Source organism: Copadichromis virginalis, linkage group LG5, assembly GCF_057382275.1.
Source record: "Copadichromis virginalis isolate Kocher_CV1m ecotype Utaka linkage group LG5, C_Virginalis_male_GT1.1, whole genome shotgun sequence".
Classification (NCBI taxonomy): domain Eukaryota; kingdom Metazoa; phylum Chordata; class Actinopteri; order Cichliformes; family Cichlidae; genus Copadichromis; species Copadichromis virginalis.
In genome coordinates, this window is record NC_140622.1 from 6,092,565 (window position 1) to 6,118,997 (window position 26,433).

The window sequence follows — 26,433 nt, forward strand, 5'->3', positions numbered from 1 at the left end:
TGTTTTTTAAATTCTATCGCAATAGAGCCCAAATGCCTTTGTTTTTACTTTGGGGACAGTGGCTCTGTAGCTTCTGGATAAACAAACTACCAGACTACAAAATGCAAATTGAGGGGTGCTCGTGGTCACGTGACGCAATTGGACCGTTCCCCATGACCAACGTGTCAGGTTGCTAAGTTAGCTAGTAAGCTAGCTGCACTTAGCTGACCAAATGATGTGGCTCGAAGAAGAAGATGCCGCTTTGCGACGTGCCAGCGATAAGACTGTTAGCTGGAAGAGATGAATCGACTATGTCAAAAATTGTAAAGACAGCTACGTACTCGGACGACAGGCAAACAACGGTAAGCTGGGCCTTTTCTAGTCACTGTGCTGGCTTCAGCTAATACAGCAGAGTAAGCTAATCAGCTAGCGGTAAGTCCTCATCTTGCAGCATCAGCACCACCGGGCCAGCGTTACCCAACTCTCCGGAGTCCGTCCTGGCCAAAACAACAGTGTGTCTCACACAAATTCTGATACATGTAAGATAGTGCTTGTGATGTTTAAGCCAATCGCATCGTTCCCCATGAAAGATCATTCCATGCCTCTAATTGTGTTATTTATGACTCTCACTCATAAGGGTTGTCGGTGGTTAGGGGTCATTCATAATTCTCCTGTCAGACTTTTCCCTGTGTTGTGTGATTCTGCCAGACAGAAGAGACTGAGTGTGTGAAGTGATTAGTAAAATGTCCCACTGGGGTTTTGTTGCTCTCTGGTTTAGCTCGTTAATGAGTGACAGGTGAAAAAGGATGAACACCAGCTCTTAGCCTGACAGTAAATTGAGCATTGTGCTCTTTGGCACATCATCCAGGTTTGTGATCAGACAGTCCAAAAACATTGGTCTCTTGTTTTTCCCTAATCACTTTTCTTTACTTTGATGGAAAATTTTATGAGGTGAAGGAAAAGATTATAACTAGTCTACCTAATAATGTGACAGTGGATGTTGTTGACATAGATCTGCTCTGTTGAAACTAATGTCCTGAAGGTGGATTACGAAAAGCTTAACTTAGGTACTTAAGTGTCATGCTATGTTCTTAGTGTGTTTTTCATGCAGCCTATTTAAAGAAAAATCTCACTTATCAGGTTGTATTTTCTTAAAGGAATGTATACAAAGTGAATTGAGATGTTTGTCATCCTGAGGTTAGTTGTGCACTCTGTTTACTCGTATGTTCTCTTCCTGTTGGAGAGAGATGAGAGATGATTTCATTAAACAAAGGTCTGAAATATCATCGTCTGTAAATAATGGCTGTCAAATAACAGAAAGTACAATTTAACAGTATTTCAACAATGCTTATAATTATTATTTTTTTTAAATGAACTGGAGGAACTCTAATAATTGGGTGGCTGTAGCTCAGGAGGTGGAGTAGGTGGTGGTTCAGTCCTTGGCTCCCCCAGTCTGCATGCCAAATATCCTTGGGCAAGATACTAACCCCAAGTTGCTCTGTGATGCATCTATCGGAGTATGAATGTATGTGAATGTTAGCTAGAAAGCACTTAAGTTGTTTTAAGTTAACTGTTACTTTAGGAGTGTTTGCATTCATAAATAATAATAAAAAAAATAGAGCTTTTGAAAAGGTTTCCCGGTTTCTTCTTTTTCCTTACCTACATTTTACATATAAACCATCTCAGCAGGAGGAAAAGGAAAAGTTTCACATGTTAAAACATAAATGGTCATTCAAAATCTAGCGATAGGTCTGGGTCGCTAAAGAATGACATCTGGTCCAGATCTGGAACAATGTCTGCCTACTCTAGAGTTGGCCTGTGCTCTAAAGTAACGTCTGTGACTAAAATTAATAAATGATAATAATAATGATTCATAATAATCCTTAAAACAGATAGTACAGCAGCACTTAAGTTGAGGCTACAAAAATTGCAAACTGGATAATAGCAAACCATCGATTTGCTCTGCTCATATACTTTATTGAAGATCTTTTTCTAAATCTGTGCCACATAATGGTTCATTCCTGTGAACAACTTTATAACAAGCACATTGTATTTCAGCAGCGTGGTATTGAGCTGTAATTTCATGCATGATATGGTCCATCCTATCACAGCTGACAGGGTAAAATGCAGGTTACACCCTTGCCAGTCAGTCGCGTGGCTAACAGATGGGCAGCCATTCACACTCACACCTACAGACAGTTTCAAATCACCAGTTAGCCTACATTATAATGCCAAAAGTATTCGCTTGTCTGCCTTCACACAGATATGAGCTTGACTGCCATCCCACTCTTAATCCATAGGGTTTAATATGATGTTGGTCCGCCCATTGCAGCTATAACAGCTGGTAAGGCAATCCTTACCAGAAGAGTTGAAGCTGTGTTTACGTGTGGGAATTTGTAACCATTCTTCCCGAAGCACATTTGTGAGGTCTGACAGTGATTTTGGATGAGAAAGTCACCTCTGTAGTTCATGCCAAAGGTGTCCTGTCGGGTTGAAGTAGGGCTCTGTGCAGGCCAGTTCAGTTGTTCCACACCAAACTAACTTATCATGTCTTTATGGCCCTTGTTTTGTTCACTGGTGCACAGTAATGTTGGAACAAGAAGGAGCCATTCCCAAACTGTTCTCACAAATATCATCCAAAATTTCTTGCTATAGCATTAATAGATTATTTTCACTAGAACGAAGCTGAGCTCAACTTCTGAAAAACAACCCCACACCGTAATCCCCCTTCCTAACTTAACACTTGGCACAATGCTGTCAGACAAGTACTGTTCTCCTGGCAACCATCAAATCCAGATTCATCCATTGAATTTGTTACTCCAGAGAAAGCATCTCCACTCTTCTAGAGTCCAGTGGTGGCTTGGTGTACACCACAGCATCTGATGCTTTGCATTGGTTGGTGATGTAAAGCATGGATGCAGCTGCTCAGCCATGGAAGCCTATTCCATGAAGCGCTCTAAGCACTGTTCTCGAGCTAATCTGAAGGCCACATAAAGTTTGGAGGTCTTAGGTGTATTGACTCAGCAGAAGGCTGTGGACCTGTGCACACTATGTGACTCAGCATCTGCTAACCCCACGCTGTGATTTTACATGGCCTACTACTTTGTGGCTGAGTTGTTGTCATTCCCAGTCACTTCCATAATGCCAATAACAGCTGACTGTAGACTATTTAGTAGTGAGGAAATTTCAAAGCTGGTTCATCCTGTCACAGTACCGTGCTGAAGTTCACTGAGCTCATGAGAGTGACATATTCTTTCACAGATGTTTGTAGAAGCAGCCTGCATGCATAGATGCTTGGTTTTATGCGCCTGTGGACATGGAAGTGATTGGAACACCTAAATTTAGGTGATTTAGGTTGAGTGAATACATTTCACAATATAGTGTAGCATGCTTGTCCTTGGACTGTGAGAGGAAGCAGGAGACAACCCAACATGCATGGAGAGCACACTCAAACTTCACATTTAAACTAGGATCTCAGCACAGCGACGAGAGAGAGGGGGCCAGGCTATGCAACCGAATTTGTTAATCACCAGTTGTTAGCCAGCGCACTAGAAAAGACGAATATATGAACGGAGACACAGAGTTGTGCTATATTCTTATGGAGGCTGTTTACTCTGCTGGCTGACTTGTTTCCAGATTAGTCACATTACCGTAACTGAAACATGGTGTGAGGAAAACCATTTAATGGGCCATATTTCTTTATTAGCACTCAGTGGAAGCGACTGTCACATCCCACACTCATTAGCTGGTAACGCTCAGCTTTCACACACTGGGTCATGTCCACCAACACACCAGCTTCCCAGAGGAGCTTATGGATACGGCACAAATGCGTGAGGCGTTTTGGCTGATTTGTGTCTAATACTCTGTTGAGTGAAGAGATTTATTCACAGTGGCTTCGTTAGATCAGTTTCACATAACTGTTAATATTTGATACACATGCGTCACGTTGGTCATGAAGAACAGCTTCTCACTCACCAGCTTGTTATCGAGAGCTTCCTATAAACAAAGCCAAGCAGTGTCAGGCTCCAGCCCAGCAGAGTCTTGAACTGATTGGATAGGCTACCTATCCAAAACACAGGCTGAAGGTGGAAGCACTTCAGCCTGTGTCATACTGAAAAGACAGGCTATAACTTTACACTGTCAATTATTCAGAGACGTTAGGAGTCTCAACAATAGTGTCCTAAACGTGGAATGCTTTCAAATGTGTTTAAAAAAAAAAAAACCCCTGAAGGGATTGAAATCTCTTAAATGACAGAAGCGGCTGCCTGAATGTTTACTCTTCCTGTTTGCAGTACTAGTCAAATACTTATTTTTAGGCCTCACAAACACAGACTGCTGGATGCACCAGAGTTTTTACACTTTCAGTCTGCCTGTAGGGTGCATGTGTATTTGGTACTAGACATGAGTCGACGTGTTCACAAAGAATTGGTGGATGCATGAGTCTTGCGCTCAGTGACTGATAGAACTGTAAGACTGGTTAGATCACTCCTCAGTACCTTGTGATTTATTTTGCTGGAAAAATAAGAGCAAAATTTTCAGCATTCTGAAAAAACAGACAGGTTAGAATGATTTGAACATTTTGTTGGTGCACATTATGTTCACGAGATTGCTTGCTATTTTTTATTATGTGTTCAAAGCTGAGCTTGTGTTTTACAGCTTAGCACAGACTTGGTTGTTATCGTGCAGCCATCATTAGTACACACTTGTTGAGCTATTCACTCTTCTTTTATATAGATAGATAGATAGGTAGATAGATAGGTGTGTGTGTTTGTGTGGCAAAAAAGCAGGCCATTAAGGCCATTAGTAAATCTGGCCTGCAGCCTCGTTGCTCTTTGATTAAGCTCTCTGCATTAACTTCAGGGAGGAAGGAAAGTCAAAGGTCAGGGAATCATTTGCCCATCAAAAAGTCAGCATGTGCGATACAGTGACCCTGCTCAATTTTTGATGGGTCTCACTGAGGCAGACAGCCTGAAAGGTGCAGAGTTTCACTCCTCCAGCAGTAGTTAGCACACGATGTTGAAGGCCTATTAGAGCTCTGGGTGTAACGTGAGAGATGGTTGGTCCCCAAAGTTAAATCGACACTCTGGAAGATTGGTGTGGCACAACTGTGATATCAGGCTACATGTTCAAGTAAGGTATTGGTGCTCTGAAAGAGGATGTGGTCACCTGAATAATTGATAAATGTGTCATCAGTCTTGTAAAACAGGAGAAATCGGAACTTATTGAAGTGGATTTGGAACAAATTATCATGCAGCGATTTTACTGCGTGCTCATCTTGTAGTCTTTGTGATTCTCATACTTTGTAATGCAGCAGCTGCTGCTGTTGTCCCCAGGCTGTATGCACCTGCTCCCAGAGGTGCAGTGGTCAGACCAACACACAATCTGCTGACACGGTGGCTCAGTTTGCACATTTCCCTCTCTCCCCTGGGCTCTCCTGCCAGGCAACGCTCTTATATCTCATCCGTGTGCACACCTTGTCACTGTTTGTGTTATCGGCACGAGAAAAGCTCCTGCTATGTTTTTTTTCTCCTCCCACCTGCGTTTGACACAATGTTTATTCCCACCTTTCAGCCCGTGCCATGGCAGCAGGTGTCAGCATACTGAGTGACCTGCCTAACTCCATCGGTGGAGCCCGCAGTGGAGAGACCAGCACAGAGATGGAGGCAGGTAGGAGAGCTCTGCACCACACAAACAACACAGGAACAACACCTGCTTTTTATTTGGCAAGGAGATGGCACAGGACTGAGTTAGGAGTGAATTTCACGTCTGGTTGGGTTTTCTTTAATGTAGGTTTACGGAGCATCAAGATAATCCTTATTTTATTCTCAGCTCTTATACGCAAAACAGATGAATGAAAATGTGTGTGGTGTACTGTATGTAACAGGTGGATGAAATGAGAGTGTGTTGTCTGACTATTCCAAAACTTGTTGAATGATTAGAGAGCCACTCAATTCATAATTGTCGATTCAAAGGTCACTTTGAGTTTCAAAAAACAAATATGGTGGTCGAAAACCTATGTTGGAGTCCAAAATCAGAGGCTGATGTAATGGTGGCTGGTTCCATCTTTTTAATACTGTCACTGTTGATAATGGGTTGGGAGTATGTAGAGGCAAATATATTGGGAAGTGAAGTTACGTTCCTGTCTCATTGTGTGTCAAATTGTGAGTTTACAAGCCTGGGGATTTTCACAGTGTGTACCAGCAATCTTTTTTCCAATATACACTATGTGAAGTAAAGTACTGGACAAGCAACAGGTTACATCTACAGGAGCTGCTCTGCCGTGGAAACCCACGCCATGAAGCTCCCAACATGCTGATGTTAATGCCAGAGGAGGTTTGGAACTTTGCATTTACTGAGTGTTGGCAACTTTCATGCACTATGCACCTCAGCACTTGGTGAGACTACTCTTTAAACTTTACGGGATTTTTCCCTGCAAAGTTGAGCAGCTGTGGGTCGTAAACAATTAAATCCTGCAATAAAACCACTTGGAACCCCTAGAAGAGAAGACATTTCACAGACTGACTTGTTCCAACTGTGACATCCTTTTTATGCTACTGTGCTTGAATTTGGTTTATTCTAAAGAGCTCACTATTCTTCCACAGATGTTTGTAAAGACAGACTGCATGCCTAGGTGTTTGATTTCACACACCTGTGGTACTGGGACTGTGGGCCAAACTCTTGTCCATGTCATGTAAGTTTGTGGTGTGTGATTTCTAAACTCAGTGAGTAAGGAGGCAGTGTTAGTAATGTCAGGGCTGCAGATGTGCAGACCCCAAATCATCATCAGATTTATAACACGTGTTACCTGGAGAGGTACGTTTTCACTGAGCCAAGAAAGAAGAAGAAAGTTATATAGGGTCCGAGTGAGAAGGCACAAGACAGACAGCTTTCCAAAGCGATTCCACTGCTGTGACAACCGTTTAATAAATATCTAAAAAGTGATGCGCAGGCTGAAAAAACAGAGGTTCCTAATAGTGAATCACTAACTCAATCACTCAAGTTAAAGTCTAATTCTCCAGTATCCATATGATAGTACCAAGAAATATAAATGCAATTTATATATTGATTAATATGAATGTTTGTCTGAATGTTTTTGGCTTTCTGTGATAGTTTTAGTACTGTCAGATGTCTGCCTGGTTGCACTGACTGAAAGACTGTAAGACAGACTGATCTGTGAAATATTACAGTAGGAAGTATGAAGGTGGCAGATTTTCAGCCGGTGTTGTTGAGGCTCTGTCCCTTGCAGCTAGTGAAAGCAGCTCTCACTTTTTTGTCAGCCAGCCATCCTGCTGCTCCCATACACTCACAGAGCCCACAGTATCACTTCACCTTTTGGATGCAGTTTAGTGGTAGACTAGCTGATGAACTGTAGCGCAGCCTTCAACCACAGCTTGTTGTCTTCATTTTAACCAGATCATTCACGTTGTTACAGCAGTTGAGTTTGTGTTTGATTTGTTGATGCAAAGACATAATTGCTCTTGTATGTGTGTTACATGTGTGTTATATATATATACAAGAGACATGCATGTATATGTCTCTTGCATTGCTTTAGATTAATATAATGTGGGAAATATGATTCGGGCCAATAACAAGGATTTCATTTAAGCTATCCTGTGTATAATTGACGATTACATTACGTTAATATGAATAGGAACTCACCTGGCTCTCCAGTACAGTTTTCTGCTGAATATATTTGGATCCAGTGCACTTGGTTAATAATGATCCAATCAAAAGCAGAAAAAGGTGTGCCATTGTACCTGCTGACCAGTGCCGTGTGTTCGTGGCTACTGTAGATGTACAGCTTTAAAAACCAAACAAGTGTGACATTTTACAAGCAGCCTGCCTGCCTCAGATCTGTGACATGGTGTGTGTGCGCACTGTGTGAGAACAACATAAGCCCCTGTCCCACCTCCCACTGACGACTTTGGAGATGGTTGTCATGGTGACACTTCAAATGCTACTGATGAACTGATCAGCAATGGGCGATTGTTGAGCCATGATTCATCATGGGCACAGAAGTGCTGAGCCAGGAGCCTTTGTTAGCACAGAGGCGCTGGCTGTGGTGTGCAGGCAGCAGCACTATAGGATGCAGCAGCATCAAGCACGCCGCTCCTTCGCCGGTGAGATGTTGGCCAGAGTGAAGTGGCATGACCGCAGGCGCTCTGCCTCGGACATCCTGCTGAGGGTTCTGCAGCGGCAGTGCAGATCTGCCCTGGAGTTCCTCTCCTCCTCCTCCTCCCACACGGTCATGGTGGCTGTCAGCATGAACCAGCCTCAGTCCGTCACCCAGTGCAAGACCAGCAGATGTAACCACACTGAAGAAAATGAGAAATGTTGCAATTTCTATGATATCTTCTTCTGCAAATGAAGAATTTCCTTATGTTTCTTTTTGTACCATTAGCCAATACAAGGGTCCCTACTGCAAAGTACACCAAGATGGGTGAGACCCTGAGGCATGTCATCCCCGGTCACATGCAGTGCTCCATGGCCTGTGGAGGGAAAGCCTGCAAATATGAGAACCCCTCTCGCTGGAGTGATGAGGAGCAAGCCATCAAGGGACTCTACTCATCCTGGTATGTCGATATCTTAGAGTGTCCATGTAGTTTAAAGTGGGCAGATGTACAGATGTACTGTACTGCATTTAATAGCCATATTAAATGGCCATTAACATGGCCACAATTTCAAATAATAAGGGCAGTGTATGTTTAAGTAAACCCTGTGAGGGTTGTCATCTCAGCCACACAGCTCTGACTCTTAGCAGGGCAACCAATCAAAAGGAAGTAGAGTTAAAGGGAGAAGAAGCTAAAACAACTTGTGTCAGGCATAGAATAAAGTGAGGGACTGCACCAAACGTTCAGTATTAGATACTGAATAGTTTTTAGTATTGATATTGACCATCTTGCTGTTTTTACTTGTTCAACCTTTCATCTTCTCTTATTACAGGATTACTGACAACTTGCTAGCTATGGCAAGGCCTTCCACTGAGATCATAGAGAAATATAACATAATTGAACAATTTCAAAGGTCCATTCTATTTCTTTCACATCTCATTTAAAATGAACATCGTTATAAACAGAAGAACTGTGAGACATAGAACAGCTCTGTGTGTCTGTGTTGACTTGTTTTGTGGACTGCTGTGCTCAGGTGTGGTTTGAAAACCGTTATTAACCTGCAGCGACCTGGAGAACATGCCAGCTGTGGAAACCCACTGGAGCAAGAGAGCGGCTTCACTTACCGACCTGAAACTTTCATGGAGGCAGGCAGTAAGTTCTCATATCTACTTATTGCTTATACACTGAACTGCCCCAAACATGGCCAAAAACGGTGTGCACGAGTAGTTGTGTGACTAGGTAATACCCTTTTATAATCATGGTGGAATAGCTTGTTTGACGGCCTCATTTCTAAAACTCTTAATGTCCACCACACTTAACTTTGCAGCTGGGCTTCATTCATGAGGTTAGCAAGGTTTGGCTAAACAAGTTGCAAATATAAATTCCATTCCTTCAGAAGATAATGTATAGTTCAGTTAAAACATGTGCAAAAAAACTGTACAAAAGCACAAAAAAAGAACAATTACAGTTATTCACTGTTATCATACAACACTGTGAAAAATTCTTATGCCACCCCTCATTCCTCTGTGCTCTGCTTCCACGTAACCAGACATTCTTTGTCAAGTTTTTTAAGCAGTCTTGAGCAATTATTGTATAGTTGTTTTTTTTTAATGTGCTAAGCACATGTGCACCTTTATAGAGCTGTTGTAATCTTGTTATACTGTGTATAATGACAATGAAGGCTTTCAGTTCAGTTCAATTCAATTCAGTAGTCGACCAGACCTACTGAAGGTCTTTTAAAGACTTTTCAATTTCCGTCCAGTGCTTGTACCTAGGGCTGGGCCATATTATACCGTTCACAATAAATGACAATAAAGTTTCTGATTCTGGAAGAAAAAAAAAAAAAAAAAAAAAAAAAAAATGATCGGGGACCATTCTTAATTTCGTTGTTCTCATGACAATGACAATAAAGTTTCAGGCGACTGTCCCACTCTGCCTGAAGTCCTCCACCATAGTCCCCTTGCCTAAGAAGCCCCACATCACTGGCCTGAATGACTATAGACCGGTGGCACTCACCCCAGTGGTAATGAAATGCTTTGAGAAGCTGGTCCGCAGACACATCACAGCAGCCCTGCCCCGCAGCCTGGATCCACACCAGTTTGCCTACAGAGCAAACCGGTCCACGGAAGACGCTGTAGCCACAGCACTCCATGCTGCATTAACTCACCTGGAAGAGCATGGTAGCTATGTGCGGATGCTCTTCGTGGATTACTGCTCAGCTTTTAACACCATCCTTCCACACAAACTGGTGGCCAAGCTACAAGACCTGGGGCTTCCATACAGCACCTGCATGTGGATCAATAGCTTCCTCTCGGGCCGTAGACAGAGAGTCAGAGTTGGCCATCACACATCCTCAGCCCTGAGTCTCAGCACTGGCTCACCCCAGGGCTGTGTGCTCAGTCCACTGCTCTACTCTCTCTACACACACGACTGCACTCCTCGCCACCACAGCAACATCTTTGTGAAATTTGCAGATGACACCACAGTGGTGGGGCTCATTTCCAAGGGAGACGAGTCTACGTACAGAGACGAGGTGGAGCAGCTGACGTCATGGTGTAAGGCCAATAACAACCTCCTCAACACTTCAAAAACCAAAGAACTCATAATAGACTTCTGAAGGAAAAAGGCAGAGATCCAACCACTATTCATAAATGGGGACTGTGTAGAAAGGGTGGCAAGCTTCCGCTTCCTGGGAGTCAATATAGAGGAGAACCTTTCCTGGAGTGTGAACACCTCCGAGCTGCTGAAAAAGGCCCAACAGAGACTGTACTTCCTGAGAATTCTCAGGAGGAATAACATCACACAGAGACTGCTGGTGTCCTTCTACAGAGCCACCATTGAGAGTGTTCTAACTTACTGCATATGCATCTGGTACACTAGCTGCACAGGGGCTCAGAGGAAAGCACTCCAAGGGATCATTAACACCGCCCAAAAGATCACTGGCTGCCCTCTCCCCACACTGGAAGTTCTACACAATGCCCACTGTTTTAAAAAGGCCCAAAACATCATAAAAGACACCTCACATCCTGGCCACTCCCTGTTCGAACTGTTGCCCTCAGGCAGACGGTACAGGGCAATCAGAGCAAGGACTAATAGACTCAAACACAGCTGTTATCCAACTGCAATAACACATCTGAATACTACAAAAAAATGTCCATCACGCCACTCTTGTGTTAATCTATGCACGGTCTGAAGCATGTGTGTGGGAATGTATGTGAATGTTTTACTGTTATATCTTATTAGTATTTTAAGTATTCTATCTATTTTATTTATTGAATTTTATTGTTTTATTTATATTTTGATATTGCTAGGGATGATGCAATGATCGGGGACCATTCTTAATTTCGTTGTTCTCATGACAATGACAATAAAGTTTCTGATTCTGATAATGTTAGGCAACGATAGGAAAATGAAATATCGCGATAGAATATGAGTAAAACGCGCATGCGCAGTGCCTTTGTTTTCATACGCACATGGCCGATTGTTGAGTGAAACAGATGAACCAGAATTGGTTTGTAAAAATGGTGCAACTTCAGTGATGTGGAACTGGTTTGGTGTTTGTCCGTCAGATACACAACAAAGCACATTTTTTTGCAGAACATGCAAGCGGCCGTCGTTATTGTCGTATTTGTCGGACTAAGATGCTCTTAAATCTGGGAGTAATCTGGGTCCTAAACTCCGTATGCAACACTGCAGCATCACTTAGAGTTAAAAACTGTCTAAATTCTTTCATCTTTAATAAAACGATCAGCATTGCTGCTTTACCAGGTGTAACTATGAAGTTTAACTTCCAGGCATCCATGAAAACATAATTTATTACATTTAACGGAGTTAGAAGTTAGCAGGAAGCTAGCGGAAGTTAGCTCGCTAGTTTCGCTAGTTACCTAAACATGATATAGCATGTTCTGACTGAGAGATTTCTGAAAAAATTCAAACGTACAGCTCTGCTATCACTTCCAACATAAATGAAGACAGGAAACTAAACAGCAGTGACGTTTGTAGGGTTACTGAAGTTGGGCTAGCTGGTATATAATGATGTGCTACGTGATCGCTAGCGACACAGCTATGTTAGCATAACATAAACAGTGAAGCTGGAGGACGAACACTAACACTTTTCCACTTATAAAAGTTAACGTGAAGGTTCCTGATAGTTAGAGACAAATGCAATCGCATGGCAGGATGCTGTAAACGGACCAAACTTCAGTCAGGAGAACAACTGAGATAATCCATCCACAATACGAGGTTAGTCATTAATATACTGCAACAACATGGGAATAGAGCAGCTGCCAGAGAATTCAACATTAATGAATCAATGGTACAGAAGTGGAGGAAGCAAGAAGAATGAGTTTAATAAAGTTTGATTTATCTGACTGTTTTGTTTCGCTTAATGTGCCTTATAATCCCGTGCACCTTATTGTCCGAAAAATACGTGCTGCACACTGCAGTTTAATGTTGCAAAGCACCTCTTTTTAACTTCAGTGGATATTATACATGGTTATGCTCAGGATATGTCAGCCCATTTCTACTGGAAATGCCTTTTGGTTAAACTTTTAGCAAGGAATTTGCATTTGCACTGTTACATTTTTATAAAGCTTTAATGTACATAAAAACCAGCTTCTTGTTTAAGTGAAAATAAATGGAAGGTTGTCTTTTTGCGCTAGTAATGTTGTGGAGTTGTATTTTGTCTCGCATCAATTATATCGTCAGTTATATCGTTATCACAAATTTTCAAATATATATCGTGATAAATATTTTTGGCCATATCGCCCTGCTCTACTTGTACTTCATCATTTATTTGTTAAGCCACTCAACACTGACTTATGAACGTTAACTTTGTATTATTGTACGGGCTTTACCTTACAATATAAAGCACCTTAAGGCAACTGTTGTTGTGATTTGGTGCTACATTATATAAATAAAATTGAATTGAGTTGAATCAATTTTTCAAGCATAAAAAGCCCCCAAACTCAAGGGATGTGTGTTGTGTCTACACATATAAGACAACTTGGCAAAGAAATAATCTTTTTTAAACTTTAATGTTTAGGTACATTGTTACTAGTCTGAAAAATTTCAAAGGTATTATGTTTGACGTCATCAGATAGGATTTTACAACCAACAAATTGCTTCCCAAAGAGTGACTGGCTGAAAACTTGGCATATCTCAGCATAGTGTGCAGTGTGTCCTTACATTTTATTTAAGAAACTGGATAAGTGGAGAACAAAAGAGAACATGTCAGGCCTAAAAGAAATATGTATACAGCAGATGAACAGTGTGTGAGAGTCATGCCTTTAAACAATAGGAAAAAATCTAGAAACCTGAGAGATTGGTCTGTTCGCAAAAGACCCAAAAGAACTGACCTCAGTGGAATGGTAGCCATGTTTTTTTTTTTTCAAGAAGTAATTTTATGGAATGGCACAAGTTGAGGTTAAAACATGCCAAAAATGGAAATCTTTGTTTGAAATGATTGTCACCAGACAGAGGAGGTCAGGACGAAGGTATAACAATGATTATCTACAGCCATCTAAAGCACGGTGGAGGCTCAGTTATGGTTTTTAGCCTGTGGTGTTGGGGATCAAAATGAATGTAGAAGACTACAGTCATATTTTGATCCACCATGCAAAAGTGTCTGATTGGCAACAGCTTTATTTTTCAACATGACAGTGATTCCAAAGACCTGCCAATGCAGTAAAAGCGTAACTGGATAGAAAAACACACAGCGGATTACTATCAGTGGTGGATTGGCCCGATGTGTTAAAGGCCTTTCAAGCTCAGAATTGTTCAGACTTTGTTTTTGCCTTTGGGCTGCAACGATTCTTCGAGTAATTTGAATGATTCCATTATAAAAAAACCTCGACACAAGGTCTGTGCTTTCATGTGTTGTTTAGTGCACGGCTCTGTAGCGTGTTGATGTGTTAGACGGTGTAAACGCCAGTGTTTTATTAGCTAAAAACAGACCTGCAATACAAACGTATTTAGGAGCAGCGTGTGGGCAAGAAGTCTGACATGAAGTTAGGGGTGGGCGGTATAAACGGTATACGGTAGAAACGATATGAATTTGGCCAATGGTAGAGATTTTGACACTATCACGATAGCGCATGTTGATGGTGACATCAAGCTTCGCCTTTTTCGGTCAAAAGCATCGCAGCAGCAGCTGCAAACAATATCATCTGCAAATTATGCCGTGCGACAGTAATAGCGATGAGACGAAACACGTTTTGGAATATGAGAAAAGCCAAAAACTGCACTTCCTCTTCTCTCGCAGCTTCTCTATTCCCACGTTGTTGCAGTATATTAATGACTAACTGGATTTCTCAGTTGTTCTCCTGACTGAAGTTTGATCCATTTACAGCATCCTGCCATGCGATTGCATTTGTCCCATCGGGAACCCTCACGTTAACTTTCATCGAGTGGAAAAAAGTTAGTGTTCATCCTCCAGCTTCACTGTGGTTATATTATGCTAACATAGCTGTGTAGCTAGTGAATTTAGACAGTTTTTAAATCTCAGTGATGCCACAGTGTTCGTTTGACTTTGGGACCTGAAGCGTACGGAGTTTTGGACCCAGATTCCTCCGCAAGGCTCCTGACTATGGTAGCCATAATGCTCCGACAATCCATCAAGCGGTGTGGCTTTGTAGCTTACCAAAATCGTATTTTGAGCGTCGTGTACCACATAAAATGAGTTTGAAGGTCAGTAAGCACAACCAGAATTCATAAATAAGGCGCACTGTCGATTTTTGAGAAAATTAAAGGATTTTAACTGCGCCTTATAGTGCGGAAAATATGGTATACACAAGAAAAGAATATATCGAGATATATATATTGTTACCGCACATGTTTCAGATTATACTGCGATATGGATTTAGGCCATATCCCCCCCCCCCCACGTTAAGCCCACTCAGGGCCCAGTTTGAAACAAAGACACAAAGGCAGCAGTGACGATGACGCTGGCACAGTTTACACAAGAGTGAAGAGGCGGAGCGGTTACTGAGACGGTTTGTTTTTTTTATGATGTTGTACGCAGTCAAACAATTTCTAGAATGGAAGCCAAAGAGAAGTTAATTCTGGAAGACCTTTTTATTAATAAGACAAAAGTATTTCTTATCTGATTAATTGATAGATTACTCGATAACTAAAATTATTGTTAGCTGCAGCCCTAATAAATAAATATATACTGTATTTCAATATGATACTAATACTGTTTGTTCTCATTTTAATAAGTTGCTGCACCTTCAAGGGGTGGCTCAAGACGTGGTAAATGGACTGGTTCTTAATTAGAGCTTTTATCGCCCATTTGCACTTTTTTCTGTATAAGTGCTTTCAGTCTAACATTCACAGTCCAACGGATGCATCGAAGAGCAGCTTGGCGTTAGTGTCTAGCCCAAGGATATTTGGCATGCAGACTGGAGCAGAAAGGAATTGAACCACCAACCTTCTGATTAGTAGGTGACCTGTCCTGCCTCCTGAGCTGCAGTGTTCAGATAGACTATTGCAACATTACACTGTTATTGTGTCACTGACAGCTTAATATACTCCTGGTTCTGTTTAAACTGTCCGTCTTTTAAAGAGCTGTTTCTCATACACCACTGACGTGTGTATCAGTAGCTTTTTGATTGGATCCTTCTGGAAGTGGCCCTAACAGCAGATTTACTTGGCACCAACAGCTATTGAAAACGTTGTGAGGATGTAGAATGAAAAGTGACAGATGTGGGGTTTTTCTTAATGAATCAATGGTTCGGCCCTGATTAGGTAGATTTGTAGATTCTTAAGAGGGGAGACCATTCTTAACATAGAAGATCATGTGACCAGATAGTAATAATGGAAAAAGTATACATTTAGTTTTCTTGAGCCTGAGTTATGGTACAAGGTATGCAGTTAGTGGAGCAGGTGACAGGCTAAGGTAGATTTAACATTTCCCTCAGTACCATCTGTGTTGTGTTTTGCCTACATGCAGTCCCTAGTAACCAAGTAATTGCAAGGGGATTGATTTCATTCCTCCTTCTTCCTAATAGGCTCTCCTGGGATTCTGACAATGTCACCTCATCAAAACGTGCATTTTGCGTACCCCAATGTTTTATTTGACAGTCTGTAAAAAGTCTCAAGTCTAAACACTTGGCTTTAATCTTAATATTGGTCTTTGTCGTGCAACGTTTTTCACTCCTTGAGAAGCAAATCTTATGAAAAGTGCCAAAGCAACAATCGTGTGAGTCTGTTAATCACCTGATCACGTATCATGTTAACATTTTCCCTTTGTGTCAAAGATCTTTACAGAGATGTTGGAAGTGGCGGCTGTAAACTAGTCTTTGAGGTGTGTTTCTAAAATGATTGATAGTTCCTGTATTTTGTATAGAAAATATGCATCATTCAGTGTAAGACTAAGGCTCCTTTATGTGTTTTGAATCGCTTTTCAGCAACAACTAGTTCAAGTTCAACAAGTTATTAAAAATCCACCAAGCTTTAATCAGTGGTTTATATTTAACCAAATAATAATGGAAGGAGAGCCTTTCCATAGAATGGATTGATCCTCTAACAACACATTATTCTGGGAGTTGAATTTAAATGGTAGCAGTAAGTATATTTTCGAGGAAACACAGTTTTATCTTGGGGTAATAAAATGTGCTTAATGTATTACAAAACTGTATTACACTGTCAATATTTATCTAACAAAACCCAAGCACAAAAGCTGAAGCAGTGGTTGACAAACTTGAGTACACCATGAATCAGTAGCTTAGAAACACCTTTACCAACAGTAATAGTTTCGTGTAGGGCTTCATTAGTCTTTCATGTCTTTTTTTTTTTTTTTTAGCTCACTTTTCTTTACAACATTGCTTCAGTTCATTGTGGTTTGCAGGCATTGCTTTATATGTGGCTTTCTTCATGTCTTATTGCAGCGTCTCAATTGGGTTCTGGTGTGGACTTTGACTGGGCCATTGCAACACTTGAATTCTCGGGACACAGTCTAAAACGCTGATATACAGAGCAGTTCATAATTGGTTCAATGCCTTCAAGATGCCCACGTCTTGTGGTTGCAAAATCAGCTCAAGTGATTGAAGTTTGTGCCAAACATGTTTATGGTCAAACATGTCCACTCAAGACAATACCTGAAAAAGGTGTCAAAACTATTACAGCATTCCGCTTTTAGAGTTTACGCTTCAACCCAGGTAGCTCTGGAGGAATGTTAGGGTAAAATCACGCTCTGCTTTGGTGCAGAAAATGCAACAATGACTGAGGAAGTTATTCAGAACTAATTATATTCATCCTAAACACAAGTAACAAAAGAATTTATTCATCTAAAAAATAATTTCTATAATACATTGCTGTTTATAACACTTACAATCTTATTCATGCACAAGATTGATTTATTCCAAGTTACTTCAAGTTGTATGTTTTACAACTCTATTATTGAACCTGGCTGACTGCGCCAGTCACACTAGACTGGAGACCAGTTGGTAAATACTTGGGAACCACTAGTTGTAAGAGAAAAATTTCTGTTTCTCGAGCAGTTGACAGTTGCTGGCAGTTGCTGGGAAATGGATTGTTGAAGTCCCATTCACACAAACCTGAAGACCAGGCAGTGACCCCTCTGATAACCAACAGTTGCTAGGGTGTGTATTCTGTGAATGGTGCCTGGAGGTTGCTGGAAGAGGTTTACAGTGCTGGATCTTGTTTTCCGATAATTTGAATGGAAGATGCCTACTACCTTGCAAACACTCACAAACTACCAAGTGGTAGTGTGAGTGTAGCACAAACTGGAAATGGCGACCATTCAACTTCAAAGTAAAATATGCACCTTTTAAAATGTATTTGTTGCAGTGGTGCAATACTTTACTTTGAAGGTGAACATTCTCTGTTTTTTGTTTGTCATACTGTTTCACTACTGCTCGGAGAGAAAATTGCATTTGCAGACAGTGGCTTTGTTGCGACTCATGGTGACGACAGTAGTCTGCTAGCAACCAAAGCAATCACAAGGTTTTTGGTGCAGTACCTACTAGGAAGTCCAGGAAACCTCCAGCAACCACTTAAGAACCAGTCAGATAATTCACATTTAGATTAGATTAGATAGAACTTTATTAATCCCTCGGGTGGGTTCCTCTGGGAAATTCGATTTCCAAAAAAGCACAGCACCGACAGAAGTTACAGAGTTACAGAATATTATATATATATATATATATAAATACAGAGACAATATAAATAAAATATACGAAGGGGATAAATAGAATAAATAGGAATAAAAATAAAAATACAAGTGAATTGCACATTTCAAGTATTGAGTCTATTGCACCATTGACTATTTACAAAAGTATTGCACAAAAGGTATTGAGGCTATTCAGGTATTGAGTGGGGAGAGGGAGGTCTGGGCTTCTCTGCTTAGGCTGGTGCCCCCGTGACCTGGCTCCGGATAAGCAGAAGAAGATGGATGGATGTTTGTGACCATGTACTGCACAAACAATTAAAAACTCCTTTTGATTCTAATCTCTGGCTTTTTATCTTTCAGTATATTATTACAATTTTGGATGGAAAGATTATGGTGTGGCATCTCTGACTACAATCCTTGACATGGTAAAAGTCATGTCATTTGCTGTCCAAGAAGGGAAGATGGCTGTCCACTGCCATGCTGGCCTTGGAAGAACAGGTTTGCAACACGAGCAGTCTGGAATCGCTCAAATCTGCATTTGTACTTTATAAATATATCAGTTTTTTAATTTGTATTTTGCATCATTCAGGTGTGTTGTTGGCTTGTTATTTGGTCTTTACAACTCGTATGAACGCTGACCAAGCCATCCTGTTTGTGCGAGCCAAAAGACCCAACTCCATCCAAACCAGAGGCCAGCTTCTCTGTGTCAGGGAGTTTGCCCAGTTCCTTGTTCCTCTTCGAAGTGTCTTCTCCTGCGCTGAACCCAAAGCAGGTGCTGTTACTTTGTCCCAGTATCTCACCCGTCAACGACACCTGCTACATGGCTACGAGGCTCGGCAGATGAAGAACGTGCCAAAGATTGTCCAGCTGGTGTGCAGGCTGCTAATTGACATCGCAGCCAACAGACAGGTGGTGATTGAGGAGGAATGGTTGGAGATTCCCGACCTCACGGCTGAGGTAGAGAAGACGGTGTCCCAGCAGGCCCTTCAACAGCTTGGGAAGGAAATGAAAGGGAAAGGGATTCCCCTTCTATGTAGTTCATCCCATCCTCTTAGTCCAGCACTGATACAGCCTAGACTTGCTAACGATCAGCCTCTAATTAGTGACAATGAGCTTGACCCCTTGTGGAGGCAGCAGAATGGAGAGAGCCCCCAGCGATCTTCTCTGTGCGAAAACAGGAGCTACAGCGATTCTGTTCTTCACAAGCTGGGGCAATGCCAGCATCCTTTAGGAAATCTGAAGAACAACCAACCAATCAACTGCCTGATCAAACATTCCTTGTCTCACAGCAGCCTTACTGCCTGTAACCCTTCCAGATTTTGCAACCTCTCTACTCAGAACATTTTTAAGAACAATCAGAACTCCAGTATAGAAACAAAGGAAGACCTTGGATCTCCCATTTTAAAAAGACCGCTCCGTGAAGGCCATCAGAGTTTGCCTTTAGATTTCTCTGAGGACAGTAGAAGATCCCACTGCAATGCCACACTGCCTGCCTTAGCAGTCAAGAGCAAACTGGTAGCTGGTAAGGAGAATGTGTCAATGGGTGGAAGTGCAGATGACTTCTCAGAGGTTCCTTTCATCACCCTCCAGTCTGAGTTCTCACCAGAGAGCAGGTGCCTCGTGGTGGCAAAAGCTCTGGCCCTGGAACTGACAGACAAGGATCTCACCTCCAAGGTGTCAGTGTGGCAGGTGAGCCCCACCTAACTTGTGCAGGGACTATTACACTTACTTTCCAGCCAGATTTCCAACCTGCTTAACCAGATTTTCTAAACATTACAATCTCAAATTGTAAATTGCACCACCTTAAGTGCAACTTTGGACTGTCTCATAGTCGATACGCTCTCCGGCTAAATTCTTACTTTTCATGCAATTGCTAGAAAAGCTATCTATGACTCTTCATAAGGGAAGGATGATAGATTAGCAACCTTCCAGGATTAGCCTGTTATTTTTAGCAGCGGGAGGAAGAGAGTACCTTTGACCAATAGGGTTTTGAAAAGAGTGCTCTGTCTTTACAGCTTTGGGCTTACCCATCTTTGTGTTGACTGCTAGGTCTACTGTGTGACCTCAAACCATAATTGTTTTTAATGACATCCACAGCTTGTTGCTTTGTGTTTGAACAGAGGTCATGCTAGGATTAGCCAAAACAGTGATAATACATACATGTGACCGACTAGATTCCAGGACCTCGAGGCACCAGTGGCTAACCATTGTACTGTGCTGCTCTAATTTTGTCATGCTAGCAAACAGGAACTTCCATTCATGTGATTTTTGTCAGTAATAATGTTAGCAAGCAAGATAAAGGTAGCTAGCTAGGTATAGCTTAGCTGTGCTCCCAGAATCTAGCTAATAAACTAAATTAAAAATGGGCAGCTCAGTTAAATAATCAGATTAAGATCACAGTGGTATTTGCTCCATGTGTAGTTTTAGTGTGTTAGCAGACCTACCAGTTTTAGCTTACATTTGCCAAAAAAAGACAGCTCTGGGTCTCATGTATCATAGATTGTCTTGCAGTGTATTTAGAATCACACTGTCGTTACCATAGGAGATGCGTGTTGAGTTAATCTAGTTCTCATTTTTTTTTATAAAAAAAACTGTTGTACATAGTTTAACTTGAACCTGGAACTGTGTTCTTACTGGCACTTCATTTCAGTCATTTCATTGTCAGTCTGTTTTGTGTTGTGCAGATGGAGCTGAACTCCAGAGAGGGAACATGGGAGAGGCTGTGCAAGGAGAGAGACCCTCTGGTCCTATCTAGTCTGATGTGGTCATGGGTGGAGCAGCTTAAGGATCCAGTCATCAGCAGTGAGGATATAAAAGCCCTCACTGAAAGGAATGTAAACCCACAGAACGCCCTCGATTCACTGGAAAAGGTAGACTGTGTCAAATATCTTCCAAGCATTGCTGTCTAAACCAAACAGGGATAGCAGACTTTGTTAAACAGCTGAATGACGTGAAAGGTTGCACTGCATATTAAAAGAAAATATTTCTTTTAACTTTGAAAAATCAAAGCTACTGTAGTGAAATGTACACAAGAAAACATGGAGCATGAAATTGGCTTAATTAGTTTTTTTAATGTCTTGAAATCCCAACAAAGAAAGTTCTGAATTGGTTTTAAAAAAGTTTGTAAAAAAAATGGCCCAGTCTGTTAATGGAACTATTGTCCTTCTGTTCAAGACCCTTTGACTCAGTAATGGGCTTGAAGAATTAGTCCCATGATGCCTTTAATTAAGCTGATAATGTAATTTTGCTTAACATCAATACTAGATATTCAAAAAAGTCTGCAGTAAGGCCACTTGCTAACCAATCTTGCTAAGATTCAGATTCATCCCTCGCAGATTAGCGACAATTTAACTGCTATCCTGACACACCCAGTGTCTCACCCAGCACTATGTGATCCTGTAATGTGACACAGTATGGTCTCCTTCCTTTTGATAGGGTCACCGGCTCACTTTGCTGTGCATCCTCGACTGTGCTGCTCATCTCCTGCCAGTGCCTAAAGAATTGGAGACCAGTTTTCTTAACCAAACCATTAAAGTGTTTACTAAGGTGAGCTTTAACAAACAGCATGTATTGAACATGTTTACTTAAGTGTTTACTGGGCATGATGCAGTGCAGTTTGCTTTGCAGATGGACCCTGGCTCAGAGGAGAACAAGTCTCTGTATGCAACACTGAAAGCAATCCTGACTCTCATTCTTCACGAGCTGCATGACAAAGCTGTTCAGGAGAATGAAGCCTCCTGATTGGCATTGCCCCAATCAGCCTGCCGAGAAGAAGACTCCCAAACGAGGTTCCACTTTTATTTGTGGGCATTACTGCATTAGAAGCCACCTCTTGCACCCGACGCTGCTGAGATCTGCCAGTCATGTAGTGTTTGAAGCTAAGTGTTTTTTCATTCTGTTTCCTTTGAAGCTTGTAATTGACTCTGAGTACTGCTACTCTGTGTTAATGTGCCACTGTGCTCACTCTGAACGTTTTGTTGGTTACCTGTTCTTTATCTGAGACTAGATCTTGCTTTATTATCTAACTCATAGCTGTTAGGGACATGATGAAGAAACATTTCATTACATGAATGTAATGTTATTTAAATGTGTGACTCAGCTCTCTGGGTTCTTGGTGGGGAGGGGTTATTTAAACCAAAATATGTTTTACACTGTGCACATGCTGCAATGTGTCTTATTTATTCAGATGTTCTTTTTTGAAATGCACAAGTCGATAGAATTGCTATAACCTGATAAGTTGCTTTGTTGCTGTAGAATGTAAGGCGTTCTCTTAGTGTTAAACTGTGGCTGTTACAGCAGTGCAAACTCACCAGGCCACAGTGCGTTTTCTTTTTCAATCAATTTTATGTACTTAATACTGTTTACCAAAAAAATCCTCCGTGTATTGTTGTGTCATTCATTCATTTGTAAAACATCAATCTGCCTCAACTCCTGCATTTAGCACTCTGCCTCGACTCACATGGCCTCTGTTTGGACTCATTTTGTGTAATTTTGACTCGCGCGCGTGTGTGTGTGTGTGGCTATTGACAAAAATCTTCCACCTCATCGCTTATATACGGACAAAATTCAGTGTAGATGCAAGCTGAGGGTGATATACTAATGGTACTGTAGTAATACGAAGAACATGACACGTTGGGCTGTGGAGGATTTTCAACAAGCACTATTTTTTCATTGTTCCAACGGGTTACTTGGAGAAATAAAGATAACTGACTGAGTCTTGTTTGAGTGTTTGTTTGTTTTTTACTGGGGGTGGGTGTTGTGTTCCCCAAATTGCTCCTGGGCTGGTTTTTGACTTACTGGAAGAGGCTGCTGCCTGTGGGGAGTACTTTTACAATGGCAAGTGAGCTTGGTTTTCTAGCAAGAAGTTTCACCGTTTTTCGCTACACCAATAAATAGTTTAATGTTGAGGCTAAACATGTACAACATTTTAAAAAACTATACTATAAATCAGAAAAAAAACCCTCAAAATTAAATTTGTTAGTGGCAAGCAGAAGATCAGTCAGCCTTGACTTAAAGCAAGTGTCGGAGCATCTGGGAGGGTGAGACGTTGTAGGAGTTAAGTAACTCCTAAAGATGGCAGTAATGTAACATTAAGGATTCTACTGTTAAACCCTCGAAGAAGACGTAGCAGCTTCACGAACCACGAAGAAGAAGCAGTCAGAGGGTGGCGGATTCTTTCGACATGGCAGGTAGGTGGGTATAATTTGTTAATTATACATTTTGGATACACATTTCTTAGTAGTTGGGGTAGTATTCTTTCAAGCATACATGTAAAGACTCGGTAGTGCTGCAGAGGCCGCTGCCGCACTTTAGCCTGGCGTTTGCCTTTTGGGACTTCCATGCTGGAACGTGCTGCTAGCTGCTAGCCCGACAGGGTTAGCTAGCCATTAGTAAGGAGTGGTTATTATCGGGCGCAGAATGAAGAGTACGGGGGCGACTGGAGCGCTTCACGCGTCTCTTCTTATTAAGCACTGAGCGGGACTTTACCAGCGAGGGAAATGGGCATATGGGATCTTGTGCTTCTTCTGTTTCTGCTAAACATTAAGCCTCTACACTGGGCAGCTTTGACTGTATTTTAAGAGCAAACACTGGGCAGGGAGCAGTTTCATGTTGGGAAGAGGTACTTCCTTTCTAATGGACACGTTAAGCTCTTCAGGGTTAAAGGGTCTTTGCGTGTAAAATCATTTGACTGTAGTAGTCAATGCCCTCATTTATGAGGCTATTCATTCTTCAAGCAAACAAGAGTTTAAAAAAGACCCTTATTGTGTTTTCCTAGCTGTCTTTAATCATATTTAATATGGGTATTTCAGTTTACATCATAGTGTAATATGTGCATGTAAGCCCTCTAAACAAAAGCTAGGGCTTTGGACTGATCTAACTGCTCAGGTTCACAGTTTTCTCGTTGGATCTTTATGATGTCGCTGAGCTTGGAGCTCTCTAATATGGTCATCTCAGGCACGTGCTTGCCCCACCCACCTGCTGCAGATGAGGTGAGGTGCTGCACCAAGGCCTGAACAGTGTGTGGGACAGACACAGCTGTCTGGTCTGCCTGCTGTCTGGAAAATTATGAGTGCTGTTTATCTGACTTCTAATTTTTTTTTCTTTTCCCCTGGCTCAAGTCTTTGGGAGGCAGATGTAAGCAGGGTTGGCCTAAATGTAGTTAATGCAATGAGTCTGTGATGATGAAGCAATTTTAAGTATTCATTTCTGAAGGCCAGAACCTCATTCATCATATTTATGGAGCACGCGTTCACAATAGCCATCTCAAATTGCTTTATATTTTAAGATCTAGCCTACAATATGGGAGAGAGCCTCATCGATCAGGAGATCCCCTATGAACAAGAACTTGATGACAGAGGAAAGAAAAACGCCCTTTGAACAGGAAGAGACCTCTGACAGAACCAGTCTCAGAGGGGAAGCCCTCTGCTCTGACTGGGTGTGAGGTTTGGGGAAAGATGAGATTTCTCTTTATAGCTGCTAATCACCTATTAAAATGCTAACTGTCTGTCAGGATTTAAATAGTTTGAATTGAAGCTGATTATTATTAACTGATATTATTCTTAGACAAACTTCATTTAGCTTCCTGAGTTTAAAAAGTGGTAAATCTATTGTTTTGGGTTTGCATTACTTTACATTATATGATTGGATTGACTTCAGCATACCATGAATGACAGTGGATGAGTTGGTCACATTACAACTACTCTGCTGTTGGATTCAGCGATATTAACAGAACTGTCAGAATTTGTCATAAAACAAACACAAATTCCTGTTCTGGGCCCTGTTTCAGGAAGCCGGTTTAGTGCAAACTCTGAGTAAGTACACCCTGAGTGAACGAAAACTCTGGGTTTTCGGTTTCACAAAGCGAGTTTAGATTAATTCTGAGTGAGTTACTATGACGACACACTCCGTGAAGCTAACCTGCCCCCTAGCAGGTTTACTTCAACTAACCCTGACGTTCTCCGCCTCTTTGTCAGAAACCTGACTGTAGGAAGTGTCAGACATGGCGTGCCCCTTCCTTGAAGAGCCAGTAGATGTTGAAGCCCAAATTCTCCGCAGAGCTCTCCGCCGGGAGAGAGTGATTAGAGCGCGTTCGGACATTTTATCATTTCCTGATGATTTCCTGTGTGAACGTTACCGTTTTTCAGCACAATCTATAATTGATTTGAATAACATCCTCAGGCCTAATATTGCTCATGTGACACATCGCGGACATGCTCTCAGTTCTGTACATATTATTTGTATTGCACTTCGGTTTTTTGCAAACGGGAGCTTTCTGTATAATATTGGTGACGCTGAGCACGTTTCCAAGGCTACCGTCTGTCGGGCAGTCAGGAATGTTACAGTTGCACTGAAACGTCTCCTGTACTCGTCTGTGGTGTTCCCCGGTCACAGACCCACAAGATTTATCAAAGAGGGATTCCACAAAATTGCAGGTATCAGGATGAACGAAACTTAATTCATGATGTGGTGATATTTGAACTACTACTTAAATTTTACATTTATTTTCACGGTTCCCAGGCGTGATTGGCTGTATAGATGGCACTCACATTCCAATCATGTCTCCTTCAGTAAATGAAGGAGACTATGTGAACAGGAAGTCTTTCCACAGCATTAATGTACAGGTACATAGTTCCCTGTAGCATTTCAAACTAACAAATTATGTCATTATAGTAATGGATGCTAATTTGTGTTCTCTGCACTGTGAAGATCATATGTGATGCTGCCAACATTATCACAAATGTGGAAGCCAACTGCTCAGCCTCTGTGAGTGGTGGTGGTGGAGGACCCCCACCTGTTTTTCGGGCCTCCGCTTTTTTTTCTGTTGGCTATAACGGGTCACATTTGAGCATACAGAGTAAGCAAATATGTACTTGTAATGTGCTCAGATAATTTCAATAAGTGCTTACAGAAAGAAAATTAATGTAGCCTCTAACTGCAATTGATTTACATCGGACAAACAGACCAAGCACTATGGCTCATAATACAATTACACCTTACCTGTTTGGACTATATTTTTATATTTCATTTTTACTTGCTGCCAGGAACGTTTGGGGCCTGTTGGGTTGCACCTGCGCTCACATCACGTCACAAAATAAAATGTATGAAATAAAAAATAAAATAAAATATAATAAAATAACGTGTTAAATGGGTGGAAATCCCTAGATCAATGTTTAAATTAACACTCACGAATTGACTCTGTCGGCTTTGTTT

The 26,433-nt window shown here is 41.5% G+C and overlaps 1 protein-coding gene across 4 annotated transcripts; it reads left to right on the forward strand.

Moving 5' to 3' along the window:
- On the forward strand, positions 1-22,937 carry ptpdc1a (protein tyrosine phosphatase domain containing 1a). Of its 4 annotated transcripts, XM_085455643.1 has the most exons (10): positions 1-341; positions 5,551-5,646; positions 8,381-8,552; positions 8,923-9,003; positions 9,124-9,242; positions 18,583-18,720; positions 18,812-19,911; positions 20,907-21,092; positions 21,658-21,768; positions 21,850-22,937. In XM_085455643.1, exons 2-10 carry the CDS (start codon positions 5,559-5,561, stop codon positions 21,961-21,963), a joined length of 2,109 nt encoding a protein of 702 aa, XP_085311769.1. In that variant the 5' UTR covers positions 1-341; positions 5,551-5,558; the 3' UTR covers positions 21,964-22,937. The 4 variants fall into 4 exon arrangements, with proteins under 4 accessions (XP_085311769.1, XP_085311770.1, XP_085311773.1 ...); XM_085455644.1 differs by lacking the exon at positions 8,923-9,003; XM_085455647.1 differs by lacking the exon at positions 1-341 and having other exon boundaries at positions 5,577-5,642.
- The last annotated feature ends 3,496 nt before the right edge of the window (positions 22,938-26,433 follow it).